This window comes from Aspergillus wentii (genome assembly GCF_001890725.1).
Source record: "Aspergillus wentii DTO 134E9 unplaced genomic scaffold ASPWEscaffold_2, whole genome shotgun sequence".
Lineage (NCBI taxonomy): Eukaryota > Fungi > Ascomycota > Eurotiomycetes > Eurotiales > Aspergillaceae > Aspergillus > Aspergillus wentii.
In genome coordinates, this window is record NW_024467833.1 from 3,690,898 (window position 1) to 3,710,196 (window position 19,299).

The following is a 19,299-nucleotide window of genomic DNA, read 5'->3' on the forward strand; positions in this document are numbered from 1 at the left end:
GTGGCCATCTTTTGCTTTCGTTTGATTCCCCTTTTGATTTTTCTCATTTCGTTTTTCTATACAAAATCTATATCCCTCTTGTTTTTGATTTTCTGGGTGGTTCTTTGGATTTTGGTTTTTTGGTTACATCATTCATCCCGATCAATGATTCCCAAGTGAGCTTGACCATGGTCGAGTCCAATGCTTGTGAAGATATTGAATGGTACACTCATACGCGAGGGCAACCTCATATGCAACAGAATTTCTATATGCTGCAGACACAGCTGTACGGAGCAGGCGCATGGACATTATCTACATACATACATACCGGAGCATTTTGCCCGCCAGTTTTTGGCTTGTCTTGTTTGTATCATTTCACGAGCATATATGCTTTGTTTATCTGTCTTTTTTTTTATTACTTTTCTTCTTTTCCTTTTCCTTTTGTTTCATATTCATCATCATTTTTTTTTTTCCATCTATTTTCTTCGGGTTTCATACTATGCATTCTCTAAACTGGACCGCTCGCGCGGAACGGCATATTCAAGGGTTTTTTTTTTTTTTTTTTTTTTTTTTTTTTCCTTTTTTTCTTTATGGCATTCAGGTGGAACGACATAATACAATGGGCAGAGCAATATGGAAAATATGGGTTACAGGAAGGTCATACATTTTTTCATTCATCATCATCGTCATCGTCATCTTTTTCTTTTCTTTTTTCCCCTCCAATTATGGAGTGTTCTATCTATCCATTAATTTCTCACCGCCTCTTTTTTTCTCTTCACTCTGCATTCGTTTATTTTTATTTTTGAAATTTCTTTTTTTATCTTCCTGATTTTTTTCTATACTCGAGACCGCAATTCCGCATCGCATGCAAATGTCTCCATATTAAATTTCCTTTCTGCCTACATCCAACCAACATACATACATCCCACACACGCAAGTACCTTACCCAAGTATCACTCACTACTGCAGAATGGAGGAGAAAATCCGCAGGATGTTATTTTTTTACTCATTCTATGATTCGACAGAAAACAGAAAAATTCTGCTAGGTCATTCAGCATCAGCATCAGCATCAGCATCATGACTGACCATGGGGCGCGCGCCTCGCGGGACCTGCGTCTGCGTCATTTATTTGATTGATTTATTACCGGGCTTATTCCCTGCAGTGTGCAGTGCACTTTCTGCGTCTTTTTTTATTTTTATCTCTTATTTTTTCTATTGGTTGCCTGTACCTTGTAACAATTACGTATTGTTTCTTTTTTATTTTTCAGCACTGGATATAGGTTGGCTGTTCTATACTATTACTCCGGCGGGTCTGGATGGATAGCCCTGGGATATTTCCCGCCTTGACAGGTTACCTACTTCCAAGAAATTTCTTGGTGTCAATCATCATTCCACGTTATGCGAGCCAGGTCCGATTCACACATGGTGGTATCATTAACATTATGTCTTAAAACTAGTAGCCCCCGTCTTTCATGCAATCAGATTGGTCAACTCGTAGCTGGAGACACACCCCTGTCTTCCATCAGTTCCCCTATGCTGCGTTCCGACAGCTCAGGAAGAAGTTTCGCCAAGACGGTCTCAATGACCGAGTAGATCAGATGTTTGTTGCAATATTCGTCGGCGAAAAGATCCAAAAGTTCCCCTTCGATAGCCGCAAGGAGCGATTCTTCTGTGTCATTGTTCGCGGAAGCAGGGGACCGCAGCTCCTTCTGTAGCTTCTGGTCATGGGTAATGGCGTTGGTGTTGGTGTTGAGACACTTCTCTTGACCGTCAATGCAAGTGCTGGTAGCATCTGTTGGAATTCCAAATAAGGATCGTGCAACCCGTTGTGGAACCAATGATAAGATGCTCAATGCACATCGTCGCTTGATAGCTGCGATCTCAGACGCGGATGGTCTCTGTTGGTTGTCCTGCGCCGCAGAAGAAACTGGCTCTACCATAGGCACAGAAGCTCCACTACTGGTATTGCTCTTCCCGGTTGCATTGTTGAAAGGGGCTCCCTCCTTAGTAGGCGTCGGGGAAGACACCGGCATGTGCGGAGCAGAAACCGGGGTTCGATTTATGCCATTTAGGCTTGTTACCTGAATTGGACGGGCATTTGATGGGAAAAGCGCCGTCCTAGAGGCAAGTAAGAGGTTGGGCAACAAGGTGGGGGTAAGTACATAGTTTTTGATGGTCTCGTGAAGGAATCTAGTGGAGCAAATGAAAAAATTTTTAAACCGGGGGTTAGCAAGGCTCTTTTTCAACGCAAAAAAAAAATGAAAAATGAAAAATTAAAAAAAAAAAAAAAAACATGAGGAATCAACAGTGAGATTGCGCAATGACGAGCAAAAAGTCAGGCGGTGGAATCCCAGACTGTGGAGAAGCGATTGAGAGCAGTCCAGGCCCCTGGCGAGAAAGATGTATCGAAAGATAGAGAGATAGAGCAAAAGTCCAAGGTCGAGATCTCATGAGAGGGGAAGCTAATGAGATCTGCTGCTTGGCCAAAAAGTCGAGGAGCTTGGGCCAGCTATTGGTGCGATTGGGGAAATCCCAATACATGCTAAAGCTGAAGATGACGACAAGGTCAGATGGGCGGCGAGTCCGAATAATGATGCTGGGACAAATTGGGCGGATATTGGATTTGGGAAGCGTGCCTGGGCGCAGGGGGGGAGCCACAGGCACAGTCCACGGTGACCTCAGCCGGGATTCGAATTCAAAATCTTGCTGGCAGGAATTTCGCTAATTGGCCTGAAAAGGGCAGCGGAAATGGACCTGGCCCTCCGCTATCCATGCAAATTTCCAATGTCGCATGGCCGTTAACCACCTCCTATGCGTGGGCGATCGTCATGAATCATTTTATGTATCATCCGCCTTAGCGTTGTTTGCCAATCAGGGCTCCGTTGCAGGGTTGGACTGGTGTATTCCACCCCCTCCCCCTTCTTCCTTCTCCAATTCCCAGGGCAGTGCAAAGCCGCCCTGCAGAGGCATCGGGGAAACGAGGAGCCATTTTGTTCTATTGGACTGCTTTTTTGGCTGCACGCGGAAGCTGGAGAAGAGCGGCACGGAAAGGGCCGGCCCATGGCTATCCACTACGGGCCAGCAGTCATGCTCAAACTCGAGTTTGGACTGACAAAAGGAGGTCGAAAAGAACCACTCGAGAAGCCCTCGAAGGAAAGGGAAAAATCTGACAGCAGTGTCGACCGGTATAGAGTAGACGATGATAATAATAATCATAAGATGATGGCGGGAGAGGGGCCCTGTCAAGTGGTAACGACGGTAATGACCGTAAAGACGATACAGACACCGTAATAAAACCGTACGCGCCGGTCTCACTGCGTATTGACGATACAACCCTGCATCGACGAATCAACAGGCTCAGGGCCCTGGTTGGATGGGCAGTGCAGCCCACCCTGAGATCAAGTGATCGATGCAGCATGCGAGCAATGCAAGTCTACTGCACCCTCGTCCCGCCGGGGTTATCAACCGTCTTCCAATGGCTCGCTCCAGGCTTTCTGACAAAAAAGTTCACTTGACTGTGTATTTGTAGATCATGGTTCGGATCTCCAACCGCATTGCTTCTCCACAGTCGGAATTCCGCATTGCCTCGGGATGAATCGTTCTCGTACGTCAACAGCGGTTCGGGCCACCAAGGACAGATACGCTGCGTGAGAGGGGAAAGTGGGCTGGGAAGCCCGGTGGATGTAAGACTCACCTATCAAGAACACTGTCCGTATCGCCCAGCCTGCCTGGCCCCGCCAGAATCAAGTATTGGACGAGCGCAAGGAAGCCTCCCAGCCATGGCATCCGTTGGGGAAGATCCATAAGTTGTGAGAGCATACTACATATGCGGTAGTTGAGGACGGGCCGCTTTCCCGTGACGCTGCCCGGCGATGAGAGCGCTTCAGTGGTATGACAAGTTGGATACGCAGAGGTCAAAGGGTTCGTTGGCGGGGTAGATGCAGTCTGTAATAAGCCTGTGGCAATGAAACGCAAGGCAACGTAAGTTAGGTAGGCATATTGAAGGATGCTCCAGAACCAAATTGAAATTTGCGACTGGGCCTTCGTCGAATGGTCGTTCTGGAAATCCTCTTCTGTCGAGAGCAAGCCAAACTTTTTCAATTGATTTTGTCGGGACTCTTGAGCCGTTTGCCCACCCTCATCACGAGAGATACGCTGTTCCACTCCATCTAGAATCTTAGTGATACTCTCCCACAAGAACCATCCCTCAGAAACCTTCCCGTCAACTCCGTTTCCTATAATGAGATCTGCTAGAACATCTCCAACAATTGTCTGCATACAAACATTCTCGAGGTCTTCCGTCGGGAGGAGCACGGCCAGCGTACCATGCACTAGAAGCTGTCGATACAGGGCCTCGTTTTCACACTGTTGGGCAATGGTTTCGGTATCAGAGGGATCTGGAACTGGCGAGAGACCTGGATGCGGATGCAAGGAATGATATATCACACGAGTAGAAGGTGTTAGGCCGGACAGATTAGATTGCTGTTTTGCCAGTCTATATGCTAAACCGTGTTCCGGGGATGCGTCAGTAAAGGTATGTTTGGCAATCAGTTTGAAGTAAGTGCAGCCAAATCTTACAAGCTATATGGGTTTCTACCAGAGCAGGGATTTCATCTAGAATCACTTGTGCGACATCTATTTGTCGCAGTCTCTGCTCGAGAGCACGGGTGCAATGGGCGATCACTTGGAGGACTTCATTGACGAGGACCTGATCCGACGTGATTTTCGAATACCATGAATAAACGAACTCTCTAATAATTATGGCGATGAGAGCATAGAGCTGACGGTCCACATCATTTGAACTCGTAAGAGGAGGTAGCAGCTCTTCCAGAGGCTGCGGGGTTGAACCACCGTAATTGCCCGTCTGAGGACACAGGACTCGACGGATCAAATTAACAGTTGCCTTCTCACTTGCCGCGTCAATCTGATCATCACGACTAGAACTCTTTGCCAGACGAGGCCGATTTGAAGTCGTCGGAGAGTGTGGCTGCAAACTCGAGGAGGCAGGCTGTGCTGTCGACCTTGAGCTGGAGGTTGTTGGACCAGCTTTGAGATGCGAAAACGGATGCAGACCGGAACGGGCAGGATCGCTGGTCATCTCATCACAATGCAAGGGGGAATCTGTTGACAAAAAGTTTATTAAACAGCAAAAGCAGAAATGATATGATATGATATCTCAAAGACCAATCTCGCAGAGACCGCCATCGATAAGGATGATCCACGAGGGGGCAACAACAACAACAAGCAGCGGCAACGGCAACGGCCTAGGCACGGCCGCTAGTTGCGATGACGCTTTGCTCCACCCCCAGCTGGGGGGGTGCCGTATTGGGAATGTAGGGCTTAGGGCTTTGAGTTGGCATGCGTTGATAAGACAGCTTATCTACCCCTCTGATAAGTGGAGGCATGTACAGAGTCGCTGCTTTCATTGCCGGAACCATCTCAGATATCAATCTCTGAAAAGATACAGTATTGTGGAATATACACATCCAGAATGAGCGCATCGTCTGATCTCCCCATTCCTTTGTGGTTGGATTGTGACCCTGGTTAGTAGTAGATCCCCTCATCTAACACCGACAGCGCTGACAAGCTGCCCCTCAGGCCACGATGTGAGTTCTAGATGCCTTTATCTTGCATTCTGGCCGTGAATCATTGACAACGGATATTGAATATTATTAGGACGCATTTGCTATTCTCCTCGCCGCCCATCATCCATCCTTGAATCTTCTGGGCATCACTACGATCCATGGCAATGCATCGTTGGAGAAGACTACGATCAACGCCGGGAGAGTCCTAGAAGCAATCGGTAGACCAGACATTCCCGTCTATCCAGGAAGTACAAGGCCATTTTGCAGACCAGCCATTCATGCACCTAATATCCATGGTAAGTGGACAGGTTAGCTTGTGCCCAACTGATAACTAACGTTCTCCTCTACTAGGTGACTCGGGACTGGATGGCACTGACTTACTCCCTAATGCCTCTGTACCACCTATTACAGACAAGAACCCAATCCTTGCCATGCGCGAAGCTCTTCTTGCGCAACCGAAGGGTACTCCTTGGGTGGTTGCAACCGGTGCCTTGACCAATGTCGCTTTACTCTTTGCCACGTTCCCAGAAGTAGCAGCACATATTCAGGGTTTGACCATCATGGGTGGTGGTGTTGGTGAAGGATTCACAGATGCTCCTATGAGCAGACTCCCTGGACAGCATTTGAGGATTGGAAACGTTACTCCATGGGCGGAGTTCAATGTTTACGTATGACCATCGTGCCAAAGATATGCCGCTCTCTAAGTTCACTCTAACATTCTTTCATCCTCAGTGTGACCCCGAAGCTTCTCAGTCAATCTTCAGCAACCCCATCCTCAATAAGAAAACAAGCATTATGGCCCTCGATCTGACACACCAGGTCCTTGCGTCGCCTGCTATACAGACTCGCGTCTTGCATGGATCGGGTGATCCGCCAACTCCCCCAACCAATCTTCGACGCATGCTACGTGACCTGCTTGTATTCTTCGCGCAAACATACGAAACTGTGTTTGGGTTGTCTACAGGCCCACCACTGCATGACCCTCTCGCTGTGGCAGCACTCCTATCAAATCTGAACCCTGCCTTTGCTAAAAACCACCCTGAACAGGCATTGAAGTTTGACGACAAGTGTGGTGAACGATTTGCTATCGATATTATTACTGATGGTCTTCACAACACTGACGTGGATGCAATGGGCCAACTGGGACGCTCAGTCGCCGTGGCTACAGAAGAACCCCATGGGGTTGCCATCCCAAGGGGAGTAGACGTGGACGCGTTTTGGAACATGATACTGGAATGTATCTCACGGGCAGACCAGTGCAATGCTGCTCGAGGAAAATAATGGTTCGGTATCGATGCAATTTGGCGACGATTGGGTATTTTCAACTGGATGAACATAGCTCAAGCAAATACTTTCCTTTCACAATTTATAGAATGGATGGCTTACGAAATTTACATATACATGAATTTAAAAATGCACTCATGTTATTGACATGGACAAACATTATTGAACACGATGACTTTTACGAAACCTTGAACCACTGGCTATGAAGGCCCTGGTACGTTAACTCATGTCTGCCATGACTTTCATCTAAATCGTAACACCGCTATGCAGGAACCCATTATGGATTCAACTCAATTACAGAAAAAGACTACCATTCCCGAATTGCACCATCAGGACCGTAGAACTCCTTGGGCTGCCAGGGAACCGTTGTCTGTGCAACCCTCCGGACAGTGTCCTCGTCTACATCAATGCCCAACCCGGGAGCTGTCAAGGCATCGACGTAACCATCCTTCACGGTAAAGACACTTGGATCCTTCACGTAGCTTGTGATGTCATATTCTCCGGCCTCGATGTTATAGTGCATGCCCAAACTCATCTCCTGAATGGCAAAATTGGGCGTGGTCAGATCGACCTGCATACAGGCTGCCAGTGCAATGGGGCCCAGCGGGCAATGGGGTGCGAGGGCAACATCATATGTCTCGGCCATAGATGCAATACGACGGAGCTCAGAAATTCCACCGCAGTGGCTGATATCAGGCTGGAGAACGTCGACACTTCCATCCTCGAGGAATCGCTTGACATCCCACCGGCTGTACAGTCGTTCACCGAGTGCAATGGGACATGATACCTGGTTAGAAAGGTGCTTGATAGCTTCTGGGTGCTCAGAGAGCAGAGGTTCCTCAAGGAAGAGTGGCCGGTGCGGTTCGAGAGCCTTTGCGAGCTGTTTGGCCATGGGCTTATGAAGACGGCCATGGAAGTCCAGGGCAGCGTCCAAACCCAGTGCCTTGACAGTCTTCAATCTCTCGACACTCGAGTCCAACACGCTCGGTGAGTCGAGCCAGTTGATGTCCTCGGTGGCATTCATCTTGATGGCCTTGAAGCCCTGCGCCAGTCGCTCCTTGCCAGCCGCTTCCACGTCCGCGGGACGATCTCCACCAATCCAAGAATAGACAGAAATCTTATGGCGAACTTTTCCTCCCAGCAATTGGTGAATTGGGACACCTAGTCGACGACCTTTGAGGTCCCAGAGGGCGATGTCGACACCGGCAAGGGCAGACATGAAGACAGGACCGCCGCGGTAGAACCCTAGACGCCATGCCGTTTGCCAGATATGTTCGATGTCACTGATAAAGAAGCAAAGGTCATTAACTGGATTGTGCTTTCCCCAATAATCAACTCAAAGTGGGATGCCATACTCCGCTTCATATCCTTGGAATCTCTTCGACAAAGAATCGAGGGTTCCCTCAATCCCCTCAGTATGCCCTTCGAGAGTGCTTTCACCCCAGCCATACTGGCCTTCTTCATCAGTGATCTTGACAAACAGCCATCGTGGGAGAACCCGGAAATATTCGATGCTCTTGATCTTTACCATTGTTGCGGGGAAGACGAGCGCGGGGGCGGGGTATGGAGATTGCTTGGCTGTTGAGGTGAAAAGCCCTAAATATCCAAAACTTGAACTGAAAGAAGTGAGATGGGTTTGAAATAGGACATCGGCAGGAAGAATGGGGGTGAAAGGAAGTTGAAAGGAGCAGAAATTGACGGAATTATCTCATAAAAATAGGATTCTACCCTGACGAGGGGAATGAATCGATTCGGAGTTGTTCCGCCTGAGCTCTTCCAGTTTTCCAGCCCGGATATCCGAAGGAAAAGAGGCCATGATGATCTTCGTATCGGAAAAGACAGACCCGGGTTTACGGGATGAGGTTGGAATTAAGGCTGGACAAAGTCGAAGACGGTTGGTTTCGGTGGATTGACGGTTTTTTTGTTCATCAACAATCAATGCAGGTAATGTTCTGAAACCCGTGCTCGATCTTTCATTATTTCCATGCTATTGTTTAAGCCGAGAATGAACGCTATTTGTTTCTTTGGAATATGATAATAGAAATTATCACGGCTGATTTCGTCCTTGTATACAGGCTCAACGAGTTGCCATAGCACAACAAAGCAGCTCAACTGTTCTTGGTAGTCTCTTATATCTTGTTGTTTCAGTCTATGATTTGTCGCAGCTCTGGTTCATCATCAAAGAAAGAAACAAGTGTCATTCAATTCTCTTTGTCTTACCTTGTTTCCCTGTCTTCTCACCATCTCCTTGTGAAGCTGATACAAAGAATTTCAGCACAATGGACTCTCCAGGATACCAGACTATCGTCTATATCATCTCTAATCTTTCATGTCTTGGATTCGAGTATAAATACCCTTGAAAATCCTCTTCGACTCATCTTCACCAACCATCGCTTCTAAGCAAACATCTCTACAACAATCTACTCCCCCTACCCAGATTCACCAAACTAACCGTCAAAATGCACGCTTACAAGGTCTACATCGGACCCGTTGCTTTCAGGCTCTACAACTACCTGGAATACCTCCACATAGCCCTCGACTTTCTCAGATTGAATATGATTGCTACATCAGGAACGACGACGAGGAAGAGCTTGCTGAGAATCACTGCATGATTCAGGTATTCAGTGATCGTCCAGATGACGAAGAATCGAGCGAAGACATCTTGAGCACCGCTCGGAAGCAGCTCCAAGAAGAAATTAGGAACAGAGAAGATGGCGGCAGCGGGATTAAGGGTATAATATTCTCCAAACCTTTGAGTCACATTGATTCAGATGACGAAGATTAGGCCATTGGCTGACTTTGAAGTTAAACGAGAAGACGTGATGGAAGAAAAGGTGAGGATGGACAGAGGATGGGGGATATCGCTCGAGGTGAGTTCTGTTCGAATGGCTCAACGTTAATCAGAAAACGATAAAAGAAAATCAGCAAAAAGGACCAAATCGACAGGGAAAGATTGCAGCTTTTCTCATTTGCCCTTTGTCATAGTTCGATGTTTGGATACTATGAGATTTGCAGGACAGGTTTCGTCAACAGATCATCGCTAACCCGCAATATAAAACAAGGCAAGGCAATGGGAGACTTAATCTATAGGATTAGCAAAATAGTTGAAAAGAAATTAGTTGTTCTGGTTGTCTTCATTTGTAGAATTGTAGACGGATTGTACAAAGTTATAGATGTAACACTAAGATGAGACTGGATGAGGCTGAGAGCGTACAACCAGTTGGAATATCGAATATCCCATGTCATATATCAAATAACTGCATCACTGACATTCGCTATTGAATATCGTCAATTACCGACATCAACCTCAACATCGGCGTGGAACTCAACCTCCATCGATCGGCAACTCCGACTTCATCGCCACTTTAACAGCAACTTCGATTCAGCCTTTGGATTGCCTTCGCCTTGGTTCAGAGTCACTCCAAAACCGCCATCTTCTTTGTCTCTGGAGAATGAGGATGTGAGCAAAAAAGAAAGAAAACAGCCAGAGTCGTCCACGGGTCCGATCGGTTACTGTATCTGCAACTTTATTTGGTCTCATCTCCACTCTATCTATCATCATCGCTTCTCCTCCTTTTCCCCATTTCCTCCTCTCTTCATCTCTCCATCGCCTCCATCTCTCCCCCCATCGTTCCTCCTCGCCTCTTTTTCTCCAATATCCCTCTTCCAATCGATCGCCTCGACATTCTCTATAATTCAACTCGAATCCGCCCAGTCTGTGTTCCAGTTCTGGCGACGCCGCATGCCTTCTCTCCCTCGCCTCCTCCGCCCGCCCGCCGATCCTCCGCGTGTGCATTTCGACTCTGAACGGCGGATTTTGCCCTCCACAGAGGAGTAGGACCATGCCCCCCGTCAACACGCCTTCTGTATGTTTCTCCGATGCTTCGATCTGTTTGTGGCTGGGTGTCTTGGCTCTGGAATTTCTAGAAGACCACGGCCCCGGTGCATCTGATATGCCACCCCACCCCGGTGCTCCATGCTTGTCTATAAACTAATCGGTCTGGTTTATCAGCAGGAAACCCCCACTCTATCCCCAGCTGCACCTGCATCGTCCTTCCAGCAGCTGAGCGCTGTTTCGATCCCGGCCCCATCCCGTCCAGTAGAGTCCGATGATGCCCATGATGATAACGTGAACTTTCTTCGGTCTCGTGTACGCTCCCCTCCCGACTCTTCGTCTTCCTCCCTCAGTCGACAACGTCGCCGGCGACAGCAGAATCTTGCAGAGTCGGAAGCAGACCCGATGGACCTGGATGACCCTAGGAATTTGCGCATGTCCGTCGAAGTCAACCGCCGCATCCCTATCGTGCGCCGTCAACAGGACGAACAAAACAGCAACATGCCCAACTATGAAGGCCGTGTCTCCAACGTACGGTCGCTCTACGGCTGGGCACCCGGTTCGGAGGATGAAAATGATGATGACGAAGATACAGCGTATGAACCTATGCAGGAAAGCGGTACTGGCAGCGGCAGCATGGTCTCGTGGTTTGGTCGGCTCTCAGAGCGCAGTGCAATGTCCAGACGACATGCGCGGCGGGATGCAGTCGGTCGCGGTCCACCTCCATTAACTGAACAATCTGCAGAAGTTGGTAGTCAAAGGACTTATGATCACCCCATGTCGACGACAGAGGCCCTGTTGCAGTCGGTGAGAGGTCATGCGCGGTCTTCTCGAACACGTCTTCACAACTATCTTCTAGATCGGGAGCGAGCAAGTCAGGATTCGGACGATAGTAGAGAGCGATCCGCAACATCGTCCGCTTCTAGAGCATACCGGTATCTTCCCAGCAGCCGGGGCGATCCTCACCGGACCTTGACCCACAGTGACTTGCGTGCCCGGATAAACGTTCATAGACAGATTCATATGGATAATCCTCCCAGCCCACGATTAAAGGAGACTATTAAGTATCTCGATCGCCTGCGGTATTCGAATTCATACGAGGAAAGTATCACCTCTGCCGCCGCGGGAGGCTTTATGCAATCCGATTATTTTGCGTGGAATGAGGACGACTTTATTCTTGATACGGCCTGGATATCCCAACCTCCAGAATGTTCCTGGCTTCGACCCGGGATGGTGTTTTCAGGGTCACAAAGAGCAGCAAGTAGTGGCATTTCTACCTTTTCGCAACGCGGGCTGAATCCAAACTCTCCTCACGACCCGGTTATTGTTAATGGCAGTGACAACAACAGTAACCGGATTGCTGTATCTACAAGTAGTGGGCGTCGGTACTGGGCCAACAATGTCTACAGCATTGGGGGTGGCAGGGACGAAAACTGGCCGGTCAAAGTCACCATTCATAACATCGACTACCGAGATATGACCTTATCTGGCACGATGGAAGCCTACAACATTCCTGATAAAACGTCACCTACTCAAGACGCACACATTGTTACATTTCTCGAGGGAGAGATCATCGACTTCAACTCGCATACGCTGGAGACCAAGAATTTTAAGGCAGATGCTGAAATCGACAGCACGTATTGGCGTCAATTGCAACCTTTCAAAAACTTGACGGATGATGAGATGACCAGAAACCTCGTAAGTCGAAAATGGATTACAGAAGAACTGTCAAAGAAATGGATTTTGATGAGATGGAAGGGTATGTTACTTGCGTCTTGCCTTATCCTATGTTTGCTAATCTTATGATAGAACGCTGTTTCATTACACCAACCGATTCACGACAGGGACTTACGATATCTGGGTTCTACTACATCACCCTCTGTCGAGAAACCGGCCTTATCGAGGGTCTCTACTATGATCCAGGAAGCTCTCCCTACCAACAACTGGCTCTGAAGCCAGAGACAGAACAGATGATCCGTCCATCGTATAGTTTTCGATAACCCAGCAAGTCCTTGGTTACATTCTTACTTGGGACGTTCATTTGCCGCACAAATTCGACGTCTTTCATTCATGCTATTGGCGTTCTGGCCCAAGGGGGCATTGATTCACTCTTCGCATAGCCGGCGTTTTGCTCTTCAATTTTCACCCCGTCCGACAATTTGGAGGACAATGTTCATTTTGCATGTCCCATACCCACGTGGGGTATTCCAGTGATTATTTGTTTGATTCTCTCCCCGGGAAGATATTTATTCGATCATATTTCCCAACTGCAGTTGCGGTTGCTGTATTTTATTGAGTTACATTTCAAGCTACATAGACCACTCCAAACATACATTTCAGTTCAGTACATCTACGCGTCTACAAAGTTGAGTACTTCAAGTCTTCGTTCATCGTCATATTTGATCACGTAGATGGATTGTTATAAAAAACCACGAAAATGATACTAAAGGCCAAAGCGAAGACCTGAAAATGGTATACATAAGACAAATATGACCCAAATCTCAGCCCACGCCCATCAACCAGACAGAAAAGGGAAAAAAAAAAGAAGATAGCGAAATCCTCCCTTCAATTCCATCCAGTAGACTTGTTTCCACCTTCCTCTCATTTCCGTTGTTTTCATGTATTCACCAACCCCCCACTGTCATTTACATCCGAGACGAAAGGCAAGAAAATGCTGGGATGCATTTACTGCTCGGTCTGGAAGTAGTTGAGGAGAACGGAGCGCTCCTGGGACTCCTCACCCCAGTCCTTGACGACAACGCAAGAGCAGTTGACGACCTTGCGGGCGTTACCCTCACGGTCGAGCTGGCCTGTAAGAGAAAAACGCATTAGCCTCAATCCTTTCCCCTCGTACTTCTTATTATCGTGTCCGGTAAACTTACAAAGACCAACCCACTCGCCCAACATCTTTCCATCGGGAACCTTGATGAGGGGGATCTTGTGCTCGGAGCAGAGAGCAACAACGAGCTTCTTGTAAGCCTCCTCCTCACAGCCCTCGTTGAGGACACACATGTGAGCCTGGCGACGGTCAAGAGACTTGGCGGCCTCACGGAGACCACGGGCAAGACCGTCGTGGATCAGGGAGATGCGGAGGACTCCCTTGAGGGCGTCAAGGACGGACATCTGGCCACCTGCGCCAGCGTCGGCGGAAACCTCGACCTCATCGGCCGCGACAGGGGGGTTGGACATGGTCTCTTCTCCGTCCGACTGTGAGAGAGGTGGTTAGCATCCATCTTCTTCTCTTCATGATTGATTGACTGAGGCAGGTGGATTGTATTGCCCAATTCTTGGTTCTGGGGGTGCGTACCATTTTGATCGCTACTTTTGTCTGTAGTGGTAGCTGTGACGATGTAATATCAAATGTCGGATGATCCTCAAAGAGTCGTAGGGATCTATAGAGGCGTTAAATTGGTGGTCGTGGAAAATCGGATCTCCAATTAATTTTTGGTGGATTTTCGAGCGTCTCGGCTAAGAGTGGGTGGCGGGGTGTGCCCTACTGCTTAGGTAATCATCAGTGCCTGAGGCCGCATTCGGCATGATGAACGATTTTTGTACGGATACTATCAATAGAAGCGACGATTAACAAGACTAATGGCAACGTCAGAATAGCATACTAGCAAGTATTAGACTACATCTACGCAAGAAGACTTTTTGAATTATGGTGAGCGTCAGAAGGCTCACTCCATTTCATATCCAATAATATGGACTGTTACCCGAACAGAGGTTATAACATCACATCACATCAACAGCAGAGGTATCATAGTCATACAATCAAGGAAACAATCCACCTGTACATCAAGGCTGTACTCAATGATCACCAAAATCAAGGTAATCCTTCAAGGGAAGCACAAAAAATTAGACATATGTACTTGGCCGTGTGTGGCCATAGCCGTTAGTAAGGCCCTTCGTCCCAGCGGAAAGACCATTAATATTCTCAGCATGTGGAGATCCAAATACATGCCCATTAGGCTGCGGCAACTCAAGGACAGGCGCCTCGGGTGAGGGTTCGTGGTCGATGTGCATACGAAGAAACTGTATGTCAAGTCCGTGCAAATGCGGGATATGAGGGACGAGATCCATGAAGTCGGAAAGCTAAAATCCAATGTTAGCACTAAGAAACAAACAGCTGTTGAATCAAGAAAGCTTACCCTGACCCAGAACACATGTTCCATATCGAAGTACTTGGGTCGTGTTTCACAATCCTTCTGCATGACCTGTCCAAATGACGAGTTATGGAATTCGGCCTCGTCTGCTTGAACAAGCATTCTCCGTGTAACACGCCAGAGATTTATGCGTTGAGTCGATGTTGCCCTGCGTTTCTCCCAAGTGGCATATTGGGACAGCTGGAGGTCGTTGGTCGCGAGCAGAGGTGCAATCAAGTAATTGGGAACCCATTTTTCGTTCGCCACATCCGGTTGGCATGAGGGATCGAGTTGCTTGGTCTGAGCAGTGACCACGGGCATAAACTTCCGCAGCCAGGTATGACTCTTCGCTCGGGGATCGCTGGAGCCAACAAGATTAGCGGCAGCACGGAGCCTACTTGGCAGAGCATCTCGGCGCCGCTGCTCTTGCTCTTCCTGCTCCCGGCGCAGTTTTGCGAGACGAGCTCGCTCCTGTTCAAGACGTTTCTGGCGCTCGTCTTCTGCCTGCTTAACCCTCCTCTGTTCCGCCTCCTTGCGCCTGCGTTCTTCCTCCTCAGCCTTTTCCCGTGCAAGTTGGGCCGCTCGTTCCTCTTGTTCCTTGGCTTCTCGAGCCCGCTCTGCTTCAGCAGCAATTCGCTTGTCCTCGGCAAGTTCAGCAATACGCTCTTCCTCGGCTTTCTTCGTTTCGGCTAACCGGCGTTCTTCAGCTTCAGCTTCTGCCTTCTTTGCTGCGCTCTTCGAGTCTTCCATTGGGATAGCATCCAGGCCACGAGCCTCGTGCCTCTCACGTTCTTGTTTAACGGGATTCCGGTCGACCACTTTGTGGTTAGAAATTCGTTTGTGCAACTGATCTCGCCCAAGATCCGTGGGGCGATCATCGTTGACATCATTCTTATGCCGAGAATCCTGAGTCTTCTTCGTGCTTCCGTTTGTGAGATTCGGCGCCCCGTCCTCAGAGAGAACTCGTCGTTTCTTCTTCTGTGTCTCGTGAGAATGCCGATCTGTCTCTGGTCCACGGGAACGAGGTCCATCGGGACTCTCACTGCTACGGACGCGTTTCAATGGCGGAGGTCCATGCTTCGATGGGGGGGCGTCAGGTGGGTTCTCAAGGCGCGGTTTGGTGTTTTCGTCACGTCCAGACAAAGAATCCGACGAAATCAGGCTGGGTCGTCTCTGCGGTGGCCGCCCCGGTATTAAACGTCTGCGTTTAGGCATGTCATCCGCACGAGCTGCCGCAGCATATTCACTGTCTTTTGCTGAGGAATGCGCCTTTGGCCTGGAAGACTCTAATCGAGGGGCATCGCCATCAGAAGTGGGATTGTCGCTACTTTCTCTTCGGAAACTCTTTGGTCGCGAGGTGCCAGAATTGGCCTTCTCCTTCAAGTGGCCTACGCCATCTCGTCTTCGCTCTTTCAGCAGACCTGGATCTTTGGAGAAAGAATCTCGATTACTGTCACCCGGACTACCGTTAGTTTTCCGTGGGCGGGCTACGGGCGAAATCGAATCCCTGCGTGCAGGTCGTTTGTTCTCTTTCTCCCTATCCCGTGGCCGTCGGGGTGAAGATAAGTCTGCCTTCCGGGGTTTCCTGGTTCGGCTATAGTTATCGTAGGCGTCTCTTAGAAGAGAAGATTCGTCCTCCCAGTTTTCTCCTTTGCGGTCTTCCGACAGATCGAAATAGGTATGACCGCGGAAGCGACGAGTGGGATTAAACCCCGGTTGATCCAGCAAGAGTCTGATGACAGCCAAATTGCCTCGACCAATTGCAGCAAGCATGGGAGTGCTGTAGCCTGCTTTGTGGGATTGTACGGGGTCGGGATCGGGGTCTGCATATCCCATGCCCAGCAAGAGAGATAGGACCTCGTCATGACCACCCTTGGCGGCTGCAATCATCGAGTCAGCGTCTGCCTTCTGTCCGACATTTAGAATGTTTGCGACTCCCGCTATATCGCCTTTCGCAGCAAATGCTTGAAGGTTTTCTGGTGTTGCCTTCGTCCACAGCAAATCGTTTCTAGTGGCTTCACTTCGAACGCTCTTTCGTTTGGCAGCGGCACTAAAAAGGGGTGGACTCCGCGGGCCGTTTACTGGAGGCGAGTCGCGAGGGCTAACTGCAGAAGTTCGCCGTGAAGGAAATTCTCGATTTCCGGTTCCGGCCCGTTCTTCTGAGCGTCGACCTGGTCGGGGGTTGGCTTTGGCTTCAGCAAGTACCCGTCTGATCTCATCGTAGTCATCCGAATCAGACGGAGCTAGTTCGTATGGCTCGTCGCCCTCCGCATTCACAGTCCGAGGATTAGCACCAGCCTCAAGTAGAAGCTTCACAACATCCAAGTGTCCATTTTCCACAGCGTCGATTAAGGGGGTATCCTTGTCGATATTCTTGGTGTCTATCTCGCACCCAGCCTCAAGCAGGAATTTGACAATAGGCGCACAACCCTCAAGAGAAGCAATTTGAAGCGGGGTATTTCCAGCGTTGTCGGCAACATTCAAGTCATCAGGGCGTTCTGCATGCCTTGCCATCGCCACTTCCAACTCCTGGGCCGCACATGCTCGTGCGAGGCGCGTCCGGCCATTTTGATCGCGTTGCTTTTTGTGACCCATCGGCCTGGCTGGAGATGCAGAAGCACCATCCACCGATGCGAGCTTCCGAAGGTGGGCACTTGGTAGCGGGGATCCACTGGTAGAAGAAGAGATTGATTGCCTGTCCTCAGAACTCTGTCTTTGAAATCCAGTAATGAGCGGCGTGGGCGCCTTCCTTTTTCGATAAACGTCGCTACCACCAAGTTGGGGGCCAGAAGCGGTCCGCTTGTGCGAGGGCCTAATGGGGGAGACCGACCGGTCATTTGAAGCGGGGCGAGCAAAGTAGATTCCGTTCATGTCTTTCCGGCCTCGGTCGCGGGATACTCCTGGGTTCTGACGAGCACGGCGGTAGCCGTCCCCATCTCCATCGACACTCTCGCTGAAGCTACGCTTTCTCGAGATGCGGGCCTTGTCGCTTTTGGGAATGGAAGCACCGGCGTGTGAGGACTCGCGTTTCCTGGCAAAATTCTGCGACTCCTCGGGCTTTTCAATCTTGACAACCGACGGCGACGGCACCCTTGGAGGAAGACTTGTAGGGCGAACATCATGATCAGACCCCTCTTGTGAATCGTCCCGAGAACCCTTTCTCTTTCTAACCTGCAAATCATTAGGAGGAAGATCACCCTCCACAGCATCAACGTTGTCATTTCCATCGTCACGTCGTTTCGGGTCATGCTTTATATACTTTCGTCTCTTCTCCGGCGACAACGACTCACGGCCCGACTGGATTATGGTTTCTGCCTCCGAGTCAGCCTTGGGGCTTGATGGCTCGTCGCCATCTGCAGCCGGATTGGCCTTCTTCTTGGGAACATCCTCTCCTCTGGGATGGGATGGTGGAGAAGCCCTCTTGGGGGAGGGTGGACCAGAAAGCTTCTGGTGATTCACCTTCACTGCAAGAGCACTTTGTCCAACATCCAGGGCAGCTGGCAATGAGGAGACTGCCTCAACATCACTCATAGCGATAGAACTCGATTTCGGGGGGTTCCGATCGTCATTTTGGGGGGCCGTGGTTAAGGAGTGGACGTGTGGTCCGAAACACCAGCAGTTGTGCGCGGACGCTGGTGCTCGACCACGCCTGGCGACGGATATCTTCGAATGGGTGGGTGAAGCAGAAAAAAGCACAAGATTCCGTTTCGGATCGAGGATTTGCTAAATGGCACAAAAGTCCGACGAAAGCCAAAAGGTGGGAGGTGTGGGAGAATAAAAGAAATCACGGACGGAAACAGGGTCCAAAGACAACGTTTCCAATTCGATGCGTGTGGTACGGTGTTAATATGAAAGGAGGAAAAATAGGTAGAGGAAGATTTTAATAAAAAAAAAAAAAGAAGATAAGAAGAAAATTAATTGAGGGGGTGGTGTGGGAGGAGAGAACGGATATGAGAGAAACGAAACGTAGGATGTGGAAAGAAGAGAAGAAGAGGAAGAGAGAGAGAGCGCGAGAGCGAGATGGAAAGGAAGTTGAAACGCCCGACTTGACTGGGTTAATCGGATTTAGTTTGCTAGCAAGAGGTATCATTTACTTTGGCCACCAGCGATGGTTAGTCATGGATGCTCTGTTACCATACAACCGTATCCAGCAATACAAAAAAGGCTACAAAAAACCCTCGACGCGTATTTTTTTTTTTTAAAAAACACCCCCAACTGTTAACGGAGAGGCGACGTGAGAGGCCCGCCGAGGCTGCGCGTATGTAAGAAGGCCCAAAAGCGGGCGGAGCGAGTCTCAGCCTCCGCCAGCTCTGAATGGCGCCACTCTGTGGAAGACTGGAACGGTGTGCGCCTAGGCAGCTAGGCTTGGTTAGCGTGCCGGCTAGGCATCAACTGGTGGTGGTCTTGAGCCAATGGCTGCGCAGGGAGCCATCCCATCCTTACCGCTTCCGGCCTAGCCAGGTGCCGAAAACCT

The 19,299-nt window shown here is 49.3% G+C and overlaps 7 protein-coding genes across 7 annotated transcripts; 4 read left to right on the plus strand and 3 right to left on the minus strand.

The window, feature by feature from the left end:
- Positions 1-78: 78 nt before the first annotated feature.
- On the plus strand, positions 79-937 carry ASPWEDRAFT_374752 (uncharacterized protein). The gene has a single exon (XM_040834691.1). The coding sequence runs from the start codon at positions 200-202 to the stop codon at positions 806-808; it is 609 nt and encodes a 202-aa protein (XP_040693129.1). The 5' UTR covers positions 79-199; the 3' UTR covers positions 809-937.
- ASPWEDRAFT_375028 (uncharacterized protein) lies at positions 892-1,385 on the plus strand. The gene is made up of 2 exons (XM_040834700.1): positions 892-912; positions 1,005-1,385. Exon 2 carries the CDS (start codon positions 1,067-1,069, stop codon positions 1,301-1,303), a length of 237 nt encoding a protein of 78 aa, XP_040693130.1. The 5' UTR covers positions 892-912; positions 1,005-1,066; the 3' UTR covers positions 1,304-1,385.
- ASPWEDRAFT_37239 (PXA domain-containing protein) lies at positions 1,126-5,365 on the minus strand. The gene is made up of 3 exons (XM_040834637.1): positions 4,558-5,365; positions 3,674-4,481; positions 1,126-2,169 (listed from the first exon to the last, which is right to left on the minus strand). Exons 1-3 carry the CDS (start codon positions 5,075-5,077, stop codon positions 1,467-1,469), a joined length of 2,031 nt encoding a protein of 676 aa, XP_040693131.1. The 5' UTR covers positions 5,078-5,365; the 3' UTR covers positions 1,126-1,466.
- A 105-nt stretch (positions 5,366-5,470) lies between these two features.
- Positions 5,471-6,845, plus strand: ASPWEDRAFT_169299 (uridine-cytidine N-ribohydrolase; the record flags this gene model as incomplete). The annotated part of the gene is made up of 5 exons (XM_040830431.1): positions 5,471-5,522; positions 5,578-5,585; positions 5,656-5,860; positions 5,916-6,232; positions 6,297-6,845. The coding sequence occupies 5 exons, from the start codon at positions 5,471-5,473 to the stop codon at positions 6,843-6,845; spliced, it is 1,131 nt and encodes a 376-aa protein (XP_040693132.1).
- A 310-nt stretch (positions 6,846-7,155) lies between these two features.
- ASPWEDRAFT_106284 (D-galactonate dehydratase) lies at positions 7,156-8,379 on the minus strand (the record flags this gene model as incomplete). The annotated part of the gene is made up of 2 exons (XM_040827793.1): positions 7,156-8,131; positions 8,204-8,379. 2 exons carry the CDS (start codon positions 8,377-8,379, stop codon positions 7,156-7,158), a joined length of 1,152 nt encoding a protein of 383 aa, XP_040693133.1.
- A 1,840-nt stretch (positions 8,380-10,219) lies between these two features.
- Positions 10,220-13,026, plus strand: ASPWEDRAFT_374837 (GID4/VID24 family protein). The gene is made up of 3 exons (XM_040834696.1): positions 10,220-10,714; positions 10,861-12,442; positions 12,493-13,026. Exons 1-3 carry the CDS (start codon positions 10,691-10,693, stop codon positions 12,681-12,683), a joined length of 1,797 nt encoding a protein of 598 aa, XP_040693134.1. The 5' UTR covers positions 10,220-10,690; the 3' UTR covers positions 12,684-13,026.
- A 342-nt stretch (positions 13,027-13,368) lies between these two features.
- On the minus strand, positions 13,369-18,356 carry ASPWEDRAFT_169302 (putative histone deacetylase complex subunit (Hos4); the record flags this gene model as incomplete). The annotated part of the gene is made up of 4 exons (XM_040830432.1): positions 13,369-13,493; positions 13,566-13,890; positions 14,641-14,775; positions 14,832-18,356. The coding sequence occupies 4 exons, from the start codon at positions 18,354-18,356 to the stop codon at positions 13,369-13,371; spliced, it is 4,110 nt and encodes a 1,369-aa protein (XP_040693135.1).
- Between the last annotated feature and the right edge of the window lie 943 nt (positions 18,357-19,299).

What these genes read in the sequence shown, in the direction of transcription:
- ASPWEDRAFT_375028 (XM_040834700.1), top strand. Translation starts at nt 1,067, where the DNA reads ATGGGGCGCGCGCCTCGCGGGACCTGCGTCTGCGTCATTTATTTGATT.
- ASPWEDRAFT_374752 (XM_040834691.1), top strand. Translation starts at nt 200, where the DNA reads ATGGTACACTCATACGCGAGGGCAACCTCATATGCAACAGAATTTCTA.
- ASPWEDRAFT_37239 (XM_040834637.1), bottom strand. Translation starts at nt 5,077, where the DNA reads ATGACCAGCGATCCTGCCCGTTCCGGTCTGCATCCGTTTTCGCATCTC. An exon ending in GGTAGAAACCCATATAGCTT is followed by an intron (nt 4,482 to 4,557) that starts GTAAGATTTGGC and finishes AACACGGTTTAG; the next exon opens with CATATAGACTGGCAAAACAG. An exon ending in ACGGACAGTGTTCTTGATAG is followed by an intron (nt 2,170 to 3,673) that starts GTGAGTCTTACA and finishes TTGCTCCACTAG; the next exon opens with ATTCCTTCACGAGACCATCA.
- ASPWEDRAFT_374837 (XM_040834696.1), top strand. Translation starts at nt 10,691, where the DNA reads ATGCCCCCCGTCAACACGCCTTCT. An exon ending in CCCCCGTCAACACGCCTTCT is followed by an intron (nt 10,715 to 10,860) that starts GTATGTTTCTCC and finishes CTGGTTTATCAG; the next exon opens with CAGGAAACCCCCACTCTATC. An exon ending in GATTTTGATGAGATGGAAGG is followed by an intron (nt 12,443 to 12,492) that starts GTATGTTACTTG and finishes ATCTTATGATAG; the next exon opens with AACGCTGTTTCATTACACCA.